Below are 15,207 nucleotides of genomic sequence, written 5' to 3'. Positions count from 1 at the left end.
TGGCCTGGGGGACCCTGCCTCCCTCAGCACCCCCAGGGCTCCATGATGCCTTTTGGTGGCCTCACTTGATGCCAGCACACTTCACCCTGGGAGGTGCGTTGCCCACCTGAGGCTCTGCCGCCGGGCTCTTGCCCTGGCCATCAGTGGCACCGCCTCTGCGCTCCCCACACCTGCCCCGCCCCGCCCCCATAGCGCTCTTTCCATCTTCCCCCACCCTTCCACACCCTGGCTCTCTTTCCCACCTAGGCTCCTAGGGAGACTCCTGGGTCTCAAAGACCATTTGCTGACTCTCAGGGCCCATGAGCCCCCTGAAGCTGCAGCCAAAGCCATTTGTATGTCATAATTCCGCAGGAGGGATTCAGAGCTTTCCTCAGATGGAAAGTTAGAAGTTGGGCCAGCACAGACTATGAAAATAGCTGGAGCCAGGTGGCCCCTGGTGGCTCCTTTTAGCCTGCCTGAGGAGCCCTCCTCACTTTGGGGCTTTTGCTCCATCAGGGATTTCTCTAGGGTTCGACTCAGCTCTCCTTGGGACAGACTGTGGACAGGAACCCCGGGGGCTGGAGCTCCAGCCTTGAGTTTACCACTGGCTATGCTATCTTTGGCAATCTGCTTGCTGAGCTGCAGCATTTGTCAAGTTGGGGATAATACTGCCCACCTTAGCAGGTTCTCCCAAGCCTCGAATAAGATCCTGTGTCCCGACTGCTTAGCCCAGTACCTGACATTTCATAAAGCTTAACTTCCTTCCTTCCTCTCTGTCTCTTCTTTCCTGGATGAACACTAAGGAACCTTTCCAAACTGAGCAGGTAGACTCTACTAGAGCATCTTTGGGGAAGACCTAAGCTGGAGAGAAAGAACACAGGCCATCCCACAGCCTTTCCAGGAGGCGCTGGGGCCAGAGGGTTAGCTCTGGTGGAGGATGGAAGAGAAGAAGTCTTAGAAGGCTGGGAGCTGGCAGGTGTGGGTCCATTCCCCCAAGTTCTGACTCTGTTTCCTCTGTTGCTCTGGGCTCCAGTTTTCATCAGAAGGCATTCCCACGGAGCTCCTGTTGGTGATCAAGTCCTGGCGACAAGCAAGGGGAAAGTCTTAAAGCGGCTTGTTCTGTGCACTTCAGGTAGAACTAGAAGCAAAACAAGTTAGCTTCCTCTTCTCTGACATTGACGAGCTGGGGGACCAAGGAGGGTGTTTCAGAAAATTCAGGAGTTTCCTTGCCCTTGTGTGACCCGCCTCTCGCCAAGGCGAGAGACCAGCATCTTCGAGAATGCCCATAAAGTACTTGGAGCTTCTCAGATGTAAAGAGCAAGAGAAATCAAAGCCAGCTCTTATCTCCATCCAGATGATGGAGATTGGGGCGCCTGGGTGGCTCAGTCAGTTGAGTGTCCGACTCTTGATTTCCGCCCGGGTCATGCATGATCTTAGGGTCTTGAGATTGACCCATGTGTCAGGCTCTGTGCTCAGAAGGAAGTCTGCTTGAGATTCTTTCCCTCTGCCCCTCCTCCTGCTCTGTCTCTCTCTCAAATAAATAAATACAGCTTAAAACAAAACAAAACAAAACAAAACATAGCCCAAGCCTGTGCCCTTACTCGCCTCACTTGGCCAGGGGCTGGGTTAACGCCAAGCTGAGATTCCTCTTCCTTTATACTCACCGGGCCCCAAAGGCTGCCAGGTTAGCAGCTACCAAGCCAGTAATCCCTAAAAGCCATCTGCACCCCTCCTTAGATCCCAGACGGAATCTCAACTCTGTCCCGACCTTCAAATCCACCTTGAACCCTTTGTCAGTGCTTTTTTCGCTCTGGGTCTGGGCACCCCATCTGTAACTTGATGCCTAGGAAATATTTTTAGCTACCAACCTTGACGCAGACTTCATCCCCATTCAACATGGGGGTAATGAGAGGGGAAAGAATTGGAAGATTCCAACACCCGCTTGAAGGGTCTTCCTAAAAGACAAGTCTGACCGTGTCCCTCTGTTTCTGAAAACCCTTCTATGGTTCCCTGTCGGATAAAGGTGAGATGCCCAAGACCATCTGGCCCATCAGGCCTCAGTCCCCGCCCCTCCCTCCCCACACACCCAAGTAGGGGTGTTCTTTGAACTTGTGCACTGTCCTGCCTTTGGTCACACTCTTCCCTTACCTTACAGGGACCCCCACTTGCTCCACCTTGTGAAAACTACTCATCTTTTGCGAAGCCTTTCCTGATCCGCCCATCCCACCAGCAGGACTCAGTGCCCTCACAGCCCCTGATGCACCTTTATGAGAGCATTTGTTTGCACTTGGTATTTACCTGACCGCCTTGCACAAACCTTTTTAAGAGCCCTTAGCTTGGTCTCACCTTTTCTGTACTTCTGCTAACTGGGCCGAGGGACCTATGTAGATACTAGGATATTAAATATATTAAGAAAAATTATCCAAAATTTAGGTAAGGCCAGAAGGATGACTGTATATTCCTGCAATGTCATAGCGAAGCTTTGTTTAACAGACCTATGCAAGGAGTATTTAATTCTCTAGAACTGCTGCTATCAACATAGGACCTTTGAGCACTTGACATGTCAAGTGCGAATGCCCCAGGTTAAAATGACAATGTTTTGGACATGTTGGGTCAAATAAAATATATTATTAACATTAATTTCTCCAGTTCATTTTTACTTTTTAATGTGGTTACTAGAAAAACTTAAATCACACACACATGGCTCGTGTTCTATATCTCTTGGACAGCACTGTCATTGCGTGACTTTGTCATTTGCCTTTATTAATAAAGAACACAGACTGTCAAGTTGCATGTTAACTTGTAGGTTTTTTTTTTAAAGATTTTATTTATTTATTTGACACACAGAGAGAACGCACAAGCAGGGGTCTCAGCAGAGGAAGGGGGAGAAGCAGAGGATTTAAATGATTTCTGTCTGGTAGGCAAGAGAATCCCAGTTTTATTGCCCTGCAGGACATTTACCAGATTTGTCTCTAACTTACAAAGAAATTAATCTTGGTGTGTCTTCCCTTTTAAATGCAGTTCCTTGAAGGCTCTTTGAACCACCTTTAGCACCTTATTGATTCCCTCATTAATTGATGAGTTCAATAAAATCTTTTTTTTTAAAGATTTTATTTATTTATTTGACAGAGAGACAGTTTTTTTTTTTTTTTTTTTGGCATGAGCCAGACGCCCTGGCTAGGTGCCGTGTGACCCCAAAGTGGCTCCCCATGCCCTCAAACGGTGGAATGAGGAGCCTGGGGCTGGGCTGAGTGGAGCCACCAAGATAACCCAGGGAGGAGGGGTGGGGCCAAGTTGTTCCCAAAGCAAGGACGCCTGCCATAACCTAGTAGATGCCGGCAATTCAGGCAGGGGGAGTGGGAGAGGGAGAAGCAGGCTTCCCGCGGACCAGGGAGCCCGATGCGGGGCCCGATCCCGGGCCCGATCCCAGGACCCTGGGATCATGACCTGAGCCAAAGGCAGACGCTTAACGACTGAGCCACCCAGGCGCCCCTCAATAGAATCTTTGACACATGTTCATTCTATATCTGTAGGAGACTCGTGCTATTAACTTTCTAGAAATTATACTTAGATCTCTATCTCCTGTCCAGCTTAAGCGCATGGACTGAATTATTAGCATAACTGGTAGTAAGTAGGGGCTCAAGAAATGTTTGTTGAATGAGTAAAAAGCACTTGCTTGGACTTGGGACCTCATGTTTGAACTGCCAACCCACACTTTGCAGTGGGATCCTTATCTGCCATATGTCTCGGGGTGGTGGGGGCGATGTAGGAAAGATGAGAGCCCTAAGCTATTTGGGTGGTCCCCATGAAGATTCCCTGACTTTGGGGGCATGTGATCCCAAGAGGATGGTAGCCAAAGCAAATCCCTTTGGTCGGCTCATGGGAAGGTCCTCCTGGCCCTCCTACCCCTCTCAGGGTGCAGGAAGCTGGGTACCTGGATAGGTTTCCCTTCCCTTGCTGCCCATGGCCTGGGCTCTTCCCAACCTCAGCCCTGTGAAGATCCCACCAGACAATGCTGACTGTTCCTCAAGCTCTGGACACAAAGGCATTTTTGTGTTGGAGGTCAGTAAGCTGTGCTAGCCTCAGGAGCCTGTGTTCTGGGGGCCCTGGAAAAGTCCCTGGGTCCTGAGTCCCGACAGATAATTGTAAATTATGTCTTCTACCCTTTACCTTCTTTGCCATCTCCGCAGCGGGGGATGGCCAGCTGGCAGGAAGGGTAGACTTTGATTGTGAATTCCTTGAGGGCAGAAGCTTGTCATTTGTATGCCTGGCATCTGCTGAGCACGTTTCCCGGCCCACAGTGGACACTCGGTGAATGCTCATCCACCTTCCGTCCCTTTGCCTGACTCCAGCCTACAGCCAGCTTCCTTCCAATGAGACTGATATATAGACTCTCTGGCCTCAACAGAACATTGATCAATCAATCCCCCTCCGGGAGTCTGGGCAGGATCCACTGACAATTAGGCATCAAGCTCAGGGTTGGTGACCTTTTAGAAGTGTCACACCAAGCTTGCTCTTGTCCACTTCCCTTATGGAGAAAAGAGAAGTTTGTAGAGGTTCTGCTGCTGGAGAAAGAGAATAAAAGCAACAGTTTTTTTTTTTTTTTTTTACTGTGTTAGGATATACATAACAAAATTAACTATATTTAAGTGTATGGTTCAAGGGCATTAAGTACATTCACATTGTTGTACCATCCATCACCACCATCCATCTCCAGAACTTTCCCATCATCCCAAACTGAAACTCTGTGCCCATTAAACAACAACCCCCCTTCCCCTTCTCCTCCCAGCCCCTGACAACCACCATTCTGCTATCTGTCTCTATGAACTTGACTACTCTATGTACCTCATATACGTGGAATCATGCAGTATTTGTCCTTTTGTAATTGGCTTAGCATAATGTCCAGTGTTTGTATCACATTTTATTTATCCATTCATCCATTAATGAACACTTGGGTTGTTTCCGTCTTTTGGCTATTGTGAATAATGGGTGTACAGATATTTCCTTGAGATTCACTTTCAGTTCTTCTGGGTATCCAGAAGTGGACTTGCTGGATCATAGGGTAATGCTTGTTTAATTTTTTGAGGTAAAAACAACATTTCTGAGCACCTGTGTGGTTCCAGCTCTGAGCTAGTCCCTTTCCATATGACATCTCATTTAATCTACACAACAACCCTATGGGGTGAAGATTATTATCCCCAATTTACAAAAAGTGAAGATGCCAGAAAGTAAATAACTTGCTCAAGGTGATAGATAATGACTGTCAGTCAAGTTTTGAGCCCAGGTCAGCTTGATTCCAAGGTCACACTCTTCCCAGGCAGCAGGCAATGAAAACAAATACAGTCTTTGAAAGACGGGGCCGTACTTTAAAGCTGTTGGCAGCTAACACTTTCTTTAATTAACAACTAACATCTTAGGAGCCTGGGTGGCTCAGTCGGTTAAGCGTCTGCCTTCGGCTCAGGACATGATCCCAGGGCCCTGGGATCCAATTTTAGGTGCATCTCTTAGCAGCTGTTTGCCTTGGATAAGCTTAATTAGCCTGTGTGAGTCTCAGGTTGTCCACCTAGGAAAACTCGGTAACTATACTTAGATGAAATGGCCAGTGTGAGGATTATATTAGATCCAGGCCTGAATTTACAACTCATCAGGTGCCTGGCCCAAACAAGTTAACTTCTCTGAGTCTCAGATTTCTTATCTTTAGAGCGGGGAACTCACCTCCTCCCCAGGGTGGTGGTAGGGATGAAGGAGCTAGTGGATGCAAACCGTTTGGCACCACATAAATGCCCAGGGAATGGGAGAACGTGCCAGATCCACTCGAGGAAGGTAGGGCATTGGGAAGTTATTTGAGCGGAGAGGAAGGGTTTGAGCTGAGCCATCTGCCCTCTCCCCGGTGACCGAGGGAGAGCCCAGTGGGGGAGCAAAGCCTCTCCCCATGCCTCTCCAGCGGGCTTGAGCCAGTGAGTTAACCAGGCCAGCCACAGCCCCGTGGGGCAGGCTTTCAGCCCCTGAACCCAGATGACCAACTTAACAGCTTTATAGCCAAAGCAGGGAAGGAATTCAGAGAGGGCTCTCCTCTGGCAGCCAGGGATGAACTGTGAACCTCCTTTCTTTGTGGGAAGGACAAAGAAATCATTTTAGTAGATTTCTTTTCTTGCAGGCACACTGTCACAGAACCTGGTCATCCTCCCCCACATCCCACCTCCCCGGACAAAGGCACTCAAGCTGCCAGGGCCACTGGAGTCTGGGGCACCTAGGTGGAGAGTGGGGGTGGGGTACAGCAGGCTGCAACAGCCCCAGGTGACTCAGAGCTGCCCCATCCCTTCCTGCGGGGTGCTCCCTAGGTGCTCCTTCCTGTGGCCAGTCCTTAGATCACTACCTGCCAGACAGCTCACAATCATGGGCTTGGTCTCTAAGGCCCCCTAATGTGGGACCCCACCCCCCTTGGACCCATGCAGTCAGGAGAGGCAGCCTGGAGTGAGCAAGAATCCTGGACCGAGGACAGAAACACTAGCGTTAAATCCCCTTGTTTGCTTTGCACGCACAACAGGATAGTGTCCTGCCCCGGCTCGTCTCACAGGTTTGATGTGCGGACCGTTTGGGTTAATGTTGTCATCCTAACACCTTACAAATAATCATGAATGACCAAGTCGTTTAAACGCTTCCTTCTCTCTTGAGCAGATAATCCCAAACCCTTATCTTCCCGCCGAATTCAAATCCTGTCCCTCTTTCTGCTACACATTTTCACGTTCATGGCCTGTGGTGCTTAAAGCCCTCTAAACAGACAGCTCTCCAAGCCAAGCTGGTCTAGTGTGCAGTGCCTGATACGGAGGCCCTGCAGGGACTCTGGCCAATGAGCCCCCCTACCTTGCTGGTGCTCCCCGCTACCTTCTGGGTATGAGCAGCTACCACCCCGGACACCTGTTTCTCTGTCACCTGTTACCCTGGCCGGCCGCTCCCCACCTCCTGCACCGCGCTCACCCACCAGTCCTGACGTCAAAGCCTGGAGAGTTAGCCGAGCCTCCAGGTGAGGCCAGTGCTTCCTAGCAACGCACAGATTTGGTTTCAGAGCCACCTGCTTCCTGCCTGCGGGCTTGGCTGAGCCCCGCAGGGAAGCCCTGGGCCCTTCCTGGGTGGCAGGGCCTCTCCTGGCCCCACGGCTGTGTCTGAGCTCACAGCACCTCGGGAGCAGATCTTACCTTCCTCTTTCCCTTGGGTGCTGAGCTGGGTGCCTGGCTCAGAGCAAGTATGGGTCTGATCATTGGGCTGGGCTGTGTGAATGAAGGAAGGAAGGAAGGAATAATTGTGCTAACGGTGTCACCAACGGTTCATGCCCCGGGGATGTGGTTTTCCTCAGGACATGAAATCTCTACCAACATTGAAAACTCCTCCCTCCTCCCCTTCCTTGGGCCAGCCACGTGGGCATATTTCTCCAAGAGGATAATTCCATCTCTTTTCCTGGGAGTTTCCAACCCCAAAATGGCTCAGGCTTGCGCAGAGGTGCCAAATATGGCACACAAATTATTCTGAGCAACTCGCAGCCTGGTCTTACACAAATAGTGAAGTAGAAGAGGATAATTCTGGTTTTCTCTCCCTTCGTGCCTGTCTTCCTTACTGTCATTGATTGAGTGAGTCACTCATTGATTCACTGATTCAAACTGTTGCCGAGCGCCGGGCACTGGCAGGTTCAGGTCATGTAAAGGGACAATGTGAACGGCGCCCCGGAGAGAGTGTGGCCAGGAGGGGGTTAGCACATAAACCCGTAACACAGAGGGCAGGGAGCCTAGTCGACAGAAGGGAGTCCAGGGAAGCTAGTGGGAGGGACCCCTTCTGGGGTTGTAGCTGCGAAGATTTCTGGGTGGAGATGAGGCTGGAGCTGAGGCGTGTGGGCTTTAGCCAGTAAACAAGGGAGGCCTGGTGATGTGGGAGAAGGAGGGGTAGGAAGCCAGGGAAAGAGGAGCTTTGTCTGGGAACCGTCTGGAAGACAGTGTTTCATTTGACCTGAGGAAAGGGAGAGTGATGACCCATTCTTCTGTGATTCCTGCTAAGATGTTAATTGTTTTTTTTTTTTTTTAAAGATTTTATTTATTTATTTGAGAGAGAGCGAGCACAAGCAGGAGGAGGGGCAGAGGGAGAAGCAGACTCTCGGCGGAGCAGAGAGCCCAAGGAGCCCAACCCATGTTTACAATCTTATCTTCCCACTGGGTGAGTTGTCTTCCCTCATGCCACCCATAGCTGGGCCTCCAGACCTTGGCTCGCGAGGTGCCCCCCACCCTCAGCACCCTTCTCTGCCATGTCCACTCAGCCGGCTCTCTGAAGCCAGCTCTGAGTATCTTCCCGGTCCGGCTCAAAATACGCTTCCTCCACTGGGCCTCTCGGACCCTTGGGGCCCTGCCCTTCTCCCTCTTTCTCTCCTTCCCAACCCCCAGTTGCATTTACGACACAGGAGAGCACCCATTATGCTCTTGGCCTGTTTCACATGTCTCTTTGCCTTTCCTAAAGACCAACCACCAACCGTCTGGGATGCCACATTGTTCCCGGCCCTGAGATGTCAACTCCAGATTCTACAAACTTCTTCAGGGTGGAGGCCACCATTTCTGGATCTGCCATCTCAACTAGCACAAAGTAGGTGTTGAATAAATTTGCACATCTGTATGTTATTGTTCAACGCTTCTGAGTATCCATTATTTGAATGAATCTTCCTGAAGCCCTTGTGAGGTGGGTATGCAGATTCGGAGGGGCTTGCCACAGCTCAGGTGGCTGACTAGCTGGTTGCTAGAAGACCAGGGACTGGGACCCAGATTTTCTGATCCTGTGGGCAGGGCTCTTTTCCTCCACCCAGGCCAAAGACGTAGGCTCAGCTGTTTCATGGAATGGTGTCCCTGATCAGCTGACTGTCTCCACTGTTGTCTCCTCCACAGAGCCGGGAAAAGGGCCCTGCTGGGGCCCCGTTTGTTGAAAGTGTCTTTAGAGGGGTTCTGAGGGCAGCTTGAGGCAGAGGGTAAGAAGCATCTCAGGTGAAGCCCTGAATGGGACCAGCACTCAGCAAGGAGGTCCTGGTCCAAGAGAGGACGTCCCAGTGCCCCCCAGCGGGTTCGTGCAGGGTCTTAGGTCTGTGGAGTGCCCACTCCACCCCAAGGCCCTGCAGGGAGCTGCCAGTAGGGATAGGTGGTCAGTTACAGACCAATCCCCAGGTCGCCACAGGATTCTTTCTCCAGGACAAAGGGAAAGGAAAGCGATCGGATAGCAGCCAGGGCTCAGGCAAAGGAGGAAATAATCCAGGCAGAAGGAGTCAAGGTTCTGTTTTGCCCGCAGACTTACAGGAGGAAACCAGATGCAGAGAAGCTTCCCTCAGACAGTGGATGCCCCCATCAGGCTGATCTGGAGCTGCTTTGCCAAAAAGGAGAACCGGGTTGCGAGGAGCCATCCTCATTCTCACTCAGCCAGATGGCCTGAAGGAGGTGGGGTGCCTCCAGGAGCCCAGCCCCTTTACCCTGCTCCAAGCCAACCAGCCGGCCACTGGATCTGAGCCCCTGCAGCCCAGGAAGGCAGTCAGGGTCATGGTGGCAGCTTCTTGTGACCTGGTGCATCCTTTGTGGGATCTTCACGGACCTGCAAAGCCCCTGCAGCGTCTCCCCGTCTCTCGGTCTTGTGGCCCATTTGCCTTAGGGAGGAGGCCAGGGTTGGAGCCCGGACCGGGGCTGTGTGGCACCCGCTTTTTGAGAGCAGCCCTGGCACGCAAAGCTTGCTCTAAACTCTGCACAGCTTCCTGCTCTGGGAAATGCAGGATTAATTGAATGACATGTGTAGCGGTTACGGGAAGGAGGAGGTGGGGTGGGGGGAGGGCTGTCTGCAGAGCCTGCCAAAGAGACTAGGAAGTAATTCACCTGTCACTTGATGCTGAGCTGCCTTAACAGGTGTCAGTGGGGTGAACACTTTGTCTATCCCAAATACAGCACCCTCGCGGCCCGAGCACGCACTTTTCAGGGCGGGCCAGAGCCTCTGGGATGCCCACAGAGAGGGAGGCTGCAGCAGCAACGCCACTCAGGTCCTTCCCATCACCGTCAATCCCATGGTAGCTCACCACCTCTTTTGTGCTGCAAACACTGCCAAGGTTCTGAGTAAAATAATCTTTGAGCCGGGAAGCTCACTGCACAGCAGAGAAGACATCCAGAAATACACGTAGTTTGTTTGCCCTTTCAGGGATAATCCCAGTTTCAAACATCTTGTTAACTCTGGTGAGAGCAGGGAACGTGTGCACCCTCTTATTCACACCTGTAATCCCAGTGCCTGGCACAGAGTCTGGAACGGAGTAGAGGCTTAATACATGTTTGTTGAATGAGCAAATGGACAAAGGCCCGGATCATGAGTTCGACGGCCAAGTTCACTGGAGCTCTGCAGGCAATCAGTGGTCTCAGCTGGCTGTGCCCCAGAACCCCTCGGTTTCCTCTCAGGAGACCCTCCTCACTTCTCTGCCTTCTCTCCAGCAGACCCCTCCAGACCTGTGCTCTGCAATTTTGCATTCAGTGCCCCGTTCCCTGGCCCCTGAGCCCCAGTTGCTTAAGATAACTAATATTAGCAGGTCAGGGGCAGCCCAGATGCACTTTAAGATGCTTAGCCTGGTTGGAGAGCCCTAGACAGAACCAGATGTATTTTTAGCTCCTTGGGTATCTGGAAAGGTATTGAGATGCTGTCGTGGTTACAGACACTGGGCAAATCAGTATTCTGCTACTGGCCTCCCCACACCAGCAGTTTCCATTCAGTGTCTCAAAAGCAAGGGTTGCCATGGAGATGGAGTGCCAGGGCAACTGAACTTCCTGTCGGGAAACAGCGGCACAGGTAGAGCTCTGGGCCAATGGGAACCAAGGAGCTCCTTGGATGGCCACAGCTTCTTCTCCTGAAGGCAAATGATGGCAGGAGTCCCTGGCATCCTCAGGAGGGGGTCAGCCGGGAGACGGGAGATGCTGTTTCTGGAACTTCATTCAGGGAGGGACTGATTCTATTTCTTCCTCACAGGTGGCATAGGACTCATTTGGTTCTCTCTCTGTTCCTTTGCCCAGGGACTGGGGCGACCTAAGAAGCAGTCTGGAAGCTGCTTGGGGAGGAAGGTGGCAGGACCATTCTGAGTAGAGGTCAGTCCTGGCAGATACCTAGAACCCAAGCTCTGTGAGGGGCAGGTGGAGGCCAGTCCTGGAGGCATTTGAGTTACTCTTGGGATGGCATTGTGCAGGGTTATCTCGTTTTATCCTTGTTCTCGTCTGGGGAGGCAGTCCAGACAGGCGGCATGGTCCCCACCTCCCTCATTCATTCACTAAACTTTGCCTGTGTGCCTGATAAGCGAGGCAGCTGAGATTTAAAAAAAAAAAAAAAAAAAAAAAAATCCGGGACTCCAAGAGGCTAAATGATCCACGTACTACTACAAAATTACCAAGATGTAAAACCAAAAGAACACCCAGGTCTGTCCGGTCCACAGATTCAGAGGGATAAGAGCCCAAAGACACTCTTGAAGAGCATTTAGCTTGACCCTCACACTTCACAGAAAATAAACTGAGGCCCAGAGAGAGCACAAACTTGGTCACTCAGGGAGTTGGTGACAAAACAAGACCAGGATTCTTTTGCCCACTCTTCTCATCACCCAAAGCTCTTTGCAGAGAAATGTGCTGCCCCAAAATTTACTGGGCACTTGCTTCGTGTCAGGTACTGGATCAGCTATGAATTACTTTTAGTTGCTGTTAGCAGAGACCTGACCAGAGTGATTTAAGCAAACGAGGATTTTACTCTCTCATAAAAGACGTCTAGGGGCAGGTATTACAGGGCTGTTTGACAGTTGGACAAAGTCGTCAGGGATGCAGTTTCCTTCTGGTTTTCTGTGTCACCGCCTTCAACACAGAGGGTTGATTCTAAACACCCAAGATGGCTGCTGGAGTTCTAGCCATCACATCCACGTACCAGGCAAGAAAAGGAGGAAGAGAACAGAACAAAAGGGCCCGTGTGCCTGCCCTGCCTGCCCCCCGCCTCCTTTGGGAGTCTTTCTGAAAGCCCATCCGAGTTCCACTTACAGCCCATTAGCCCTTGCTAATTGCCAGAAAGGTTGAGAAATGTCATCTTTTACCTGGGCACATGGCTACCCTAAATAAAATTGGGGTTGTGGTAGGAACAAAGTGGGAGAATGATACTTCCAAATTATCTGCGGTGTGTGTATATGTTTATTTGAAAATGAGGAAAAAACACAAAAAACTACCCCTCCAACCTCCTATTCATCCACACAGGTGGTGACTGGGCCTGCTCAGAGTCCCTTAGGTTATGCTACTTCTTCCATGAGGACAGCACCACACTTCTGAAAGCAGGGTTTAAACAAACTTGATATTGATGCAGTTCAGTGTGAACAAAATCTACAGACCTTGTGGATATCACCCAGGGAAGAGGCTTGGAGCAGAAGTGGCAAATTCACCGAGGAAGCTGTAGAAAATCTCGGCTTCATGCAAAGCCAGCTCCCCGGCCCTGAGCCTCCCCCGCCGCCAGCCCCCTGCTCATCTTGTCGGGAACGCCTCCCACACACAGTCTCCGGGCCCGCCGAAATCCCACGGCCGCCGGGGCTGCTGGGCTGCCGGGCTGCGTGCCCACCCGGAGTCATGCTGAGCGGCAGGGGTGGGCGCTGCGGGTTCGCCAGGAAGCCTCGGCCTGGGTGTGCCTGCTCACAGATGGCTCCAGTTATTTATGAATTGGAGCTGTTCTCCTCAAGTCCCCGTAAGGTAGGTCAAGGACAAGGAGGAGACCCATAGTAAACGAAAGCCCCGGGCCCAGGCGTCCCGACTCCCGACCACCCCCATGGAAAGACTTCAAGAGTGGATCGCAGGCCGGGTGCAGGGGCATGACTAGGCGCACAGGGATCCCGCTGCAAGGCTTTCTCTCAGTGTGGAATAGTTCCAAGGAATCCATTGCCCAGGGCATGATGAAAGGTTTTTGAGAAGGGGACAGTGAGAAAGCAGGGATCGGTCTAGTCAATATGAAATTGGGTGGTTCACTCATGACAGAGCCCAGACACTCCTAGTGTATTCAGAATCCATTTTTCCCTTCGTCTTTACCAACTGAACACCACTTTTATTTGGGAGCAGTAATGTGCTCAGTTGCAGTATCTTGGCCTCTCAGACAATCAAGTAGAGGGAAACATCTCTGGGAAGCCTGTTCATCCCTGAATAGAAGGCAAAGGCCCCAGAGGAGAAGACTGCATTTTTGGCCTCCCCCTTCCCCCTTCTTCCTGACTGGAGTGAGAAGGAGATGCTTGGACACCCAAGCAACCCTGAAAAGAAAAGGCCCCATGCTAGGATAGCGGAGCAGGAAGCGAGAAGGATCTGAGGGCCTTCGCGACTCTCCCAACAACATCCCTGTGCTACCTACTTCCTGACTTCTGGTTATATGGCAAAAATCAAAGCCCCATTTGGTGAGCCAGGGTGGGTTTCTGTTAAGGGAAGCCAAATGCAAGCCTAACTGATGCCCAAAGATTGCCAAAGGGCAATGCCTTTTTGTGTGATGGCGGATTTGCCAACCCATATGCAGTTCCTGTGCTGGTTTTGTCCCCAGGCTCACTTCCCTTCCTCACCAGACCAGCTTGAAGCAGACCCCCCTATGTGTCAGGGAAAGAAACTGGCTGGATTCTCCTGGAAGAATTTCCAGCAGGCCTGGGCTTGCATCTTGACTGTTCATCTTAATATATCACTCTGGGGGAAAGTGAAAAATTAAGTCCCATGGACTGCTTTTACTCCTCCCTAGAGAGAACATGGCATCCAGGAAAATGCTTCTTGGCCGAGAAGTCCCTGGGAATTAAAAATTTGATCCTCCTAGACTCAGGAACAGAATCTTCTCCTTTCCCATTTCAAACCATTGAAGCCACAGGACTGCCCCCCACTGACGTCTCCATAGATCGTGGGTCTCAATCCTTTGAGATCCATAAGACCTTAAGGCTTCGTGGGAGGAAATGATGACTGTATCATCTGTCAGATTTTTTTCAATTCAACCACAATCTTTTTGAGTGCTTACCATGTATCTATATAATCTTCACAAAGTGAGCAAATGGCTTTAAAAGATTCTTGCAAAGAAACCTGGATTAGAGATACTATCAATAATGCAAATGTAAGAAACAATAAAAATATCTGGAATGACCTTTCTCCTCCTGAATAAGCTCTTTATTAGCCAGCAAAAGTGATGACAGCCTAATTGGACCTAAAAAGAAGTTGACCAAAAAAGCCAACATTTTCAAGATAATTCCCTAAAATATGGTTGACATTTATTATTGTTAATGAAGGTTATTTCCCTAAGAGTTTTTGCCTTGAGATATTAGCTATTGATAATAGAAAGCTTCCCAGTTAGTAAGATATTTAAAAATTAAGCATCCAGACAATGAGTATAAACTTCCTCAATTATTTCATTGATGCTTAAACTTATTAACCATGCTTATCTCAGTATTTAACAAAATGTCATTAAATGTAGTAAGTGTATACAAGAGTCTTTTGGTGTTTCTTAGTAATTGCAAAACACAAAAAGCTGCGAGCCCTTAGGGAAACACTTGCTTTTCTACCATGAAAAAGTGGCTGTAATACACGAAAAACAATATGGCAACAAAATATGTAATCTTTAGTCAGCAGGTGTTATTGAAAGATGCATAGGAAACATTGCTAAAAATTTTAAGAAGTGAATATTAAAGCAGAGTAGGCTTGGGACATCTGGCAGGCTTAGTCGGTAGAGCACGTGACTCTTGTTCTCAGGGTTGTAAGTTTGAGCCCCACACTGGGTGTAGAGATTACTTAAAAATAAAATCTTAAAACAAACAAACAAAAAAACCCAAAAAACAGGGGCGCCTGGGTGGCTTAATTGGTGAAGTGTCCGCCTTCAGCTAAGGTCATGATCCCAGGGTCCTGGGATTGAGCCCCGAGTGGGGCTCCCGGCTCAGTGCGGAGTCTGCGTCTGTCTCCTCTCCCTCTGCCCCTCGCCCCACTCTCTCTCTCTCAAATGAATATATAAAGTCTTTAAAAATATCTAAGTAAGTAAATAAATAAATAAAACAAAATAAAACAGAGTATGCCTTACAGGAAGTTTGCTTTATATTTGATTGAAAATATGGAGCTTTCTAACATCTCAGTTAATGGGATTGCTAGATTTTGTTTAAATACTAGAAAGAATTATTTTTGAATCGCCAAAGGAAAGACGTGGGGAAGAAGAGTAAATGAGTAATTT

General features: G+C 49.9%; 1 protein-coding gene across 3 annotated transcripts in view; it reads left to right on the top strand.

The window, feature by feature from the left end:
• The window catches only part of KCNC4 (potassium voltage-gated channel subfamily C member 4), a 41,735-nt gene extending 32,004 nt beyond the window's left edge, over positions 1–9,731 (top strand). Inside the window, exons 4-6 of one of the 3 annotated variants that reach the window (XM_073896180.1) lie at positions 8,055–8,181; positions 8,479–8,601; positions 9,292–9,731. In XM_073896180.1, coding sequence (XP_073752281.1) covers positions 8,055–8,181; positions 8,479–8,601; positions 9,292–9,505 — 464 coding nt within the window. In that variant the 3' untranslated portion in view covers positions 9,506–9,731. Of the gene's footprint in view, positions 1–2,134; positions 2,590–8,054; positions 8,182–8,478; positions 8,602–9,291 lie in introns of those variants that run through there. The other 2 variants (XM_073896181.1, XM_025872598.2) reach the window with 2 other exon arrangements.
• The last annotated feature ends 5,476 nt before the right edge of the window (positions 9,732–15,207 follow it).

This window comes from Callorhinus ursinus, unplaced genomic scaffold, assembly GCF_003265705.2.
Source record: "Callorhinus ursinus isolate GAN/ISIS: 27379988/994484 unplaced genomic scaffold, GSC_fseal_2.0 scaffold9, whole genome shotgun sequence".
NCBI lineage: Eukaryota > Metazoa > Chordata > Mammalia > Carnivora > Otariidae > Callorhinus > Callorhinus ursinus.
This window is presented reverse-complemented; position numbering and strand designations above follow the sequence as displayed.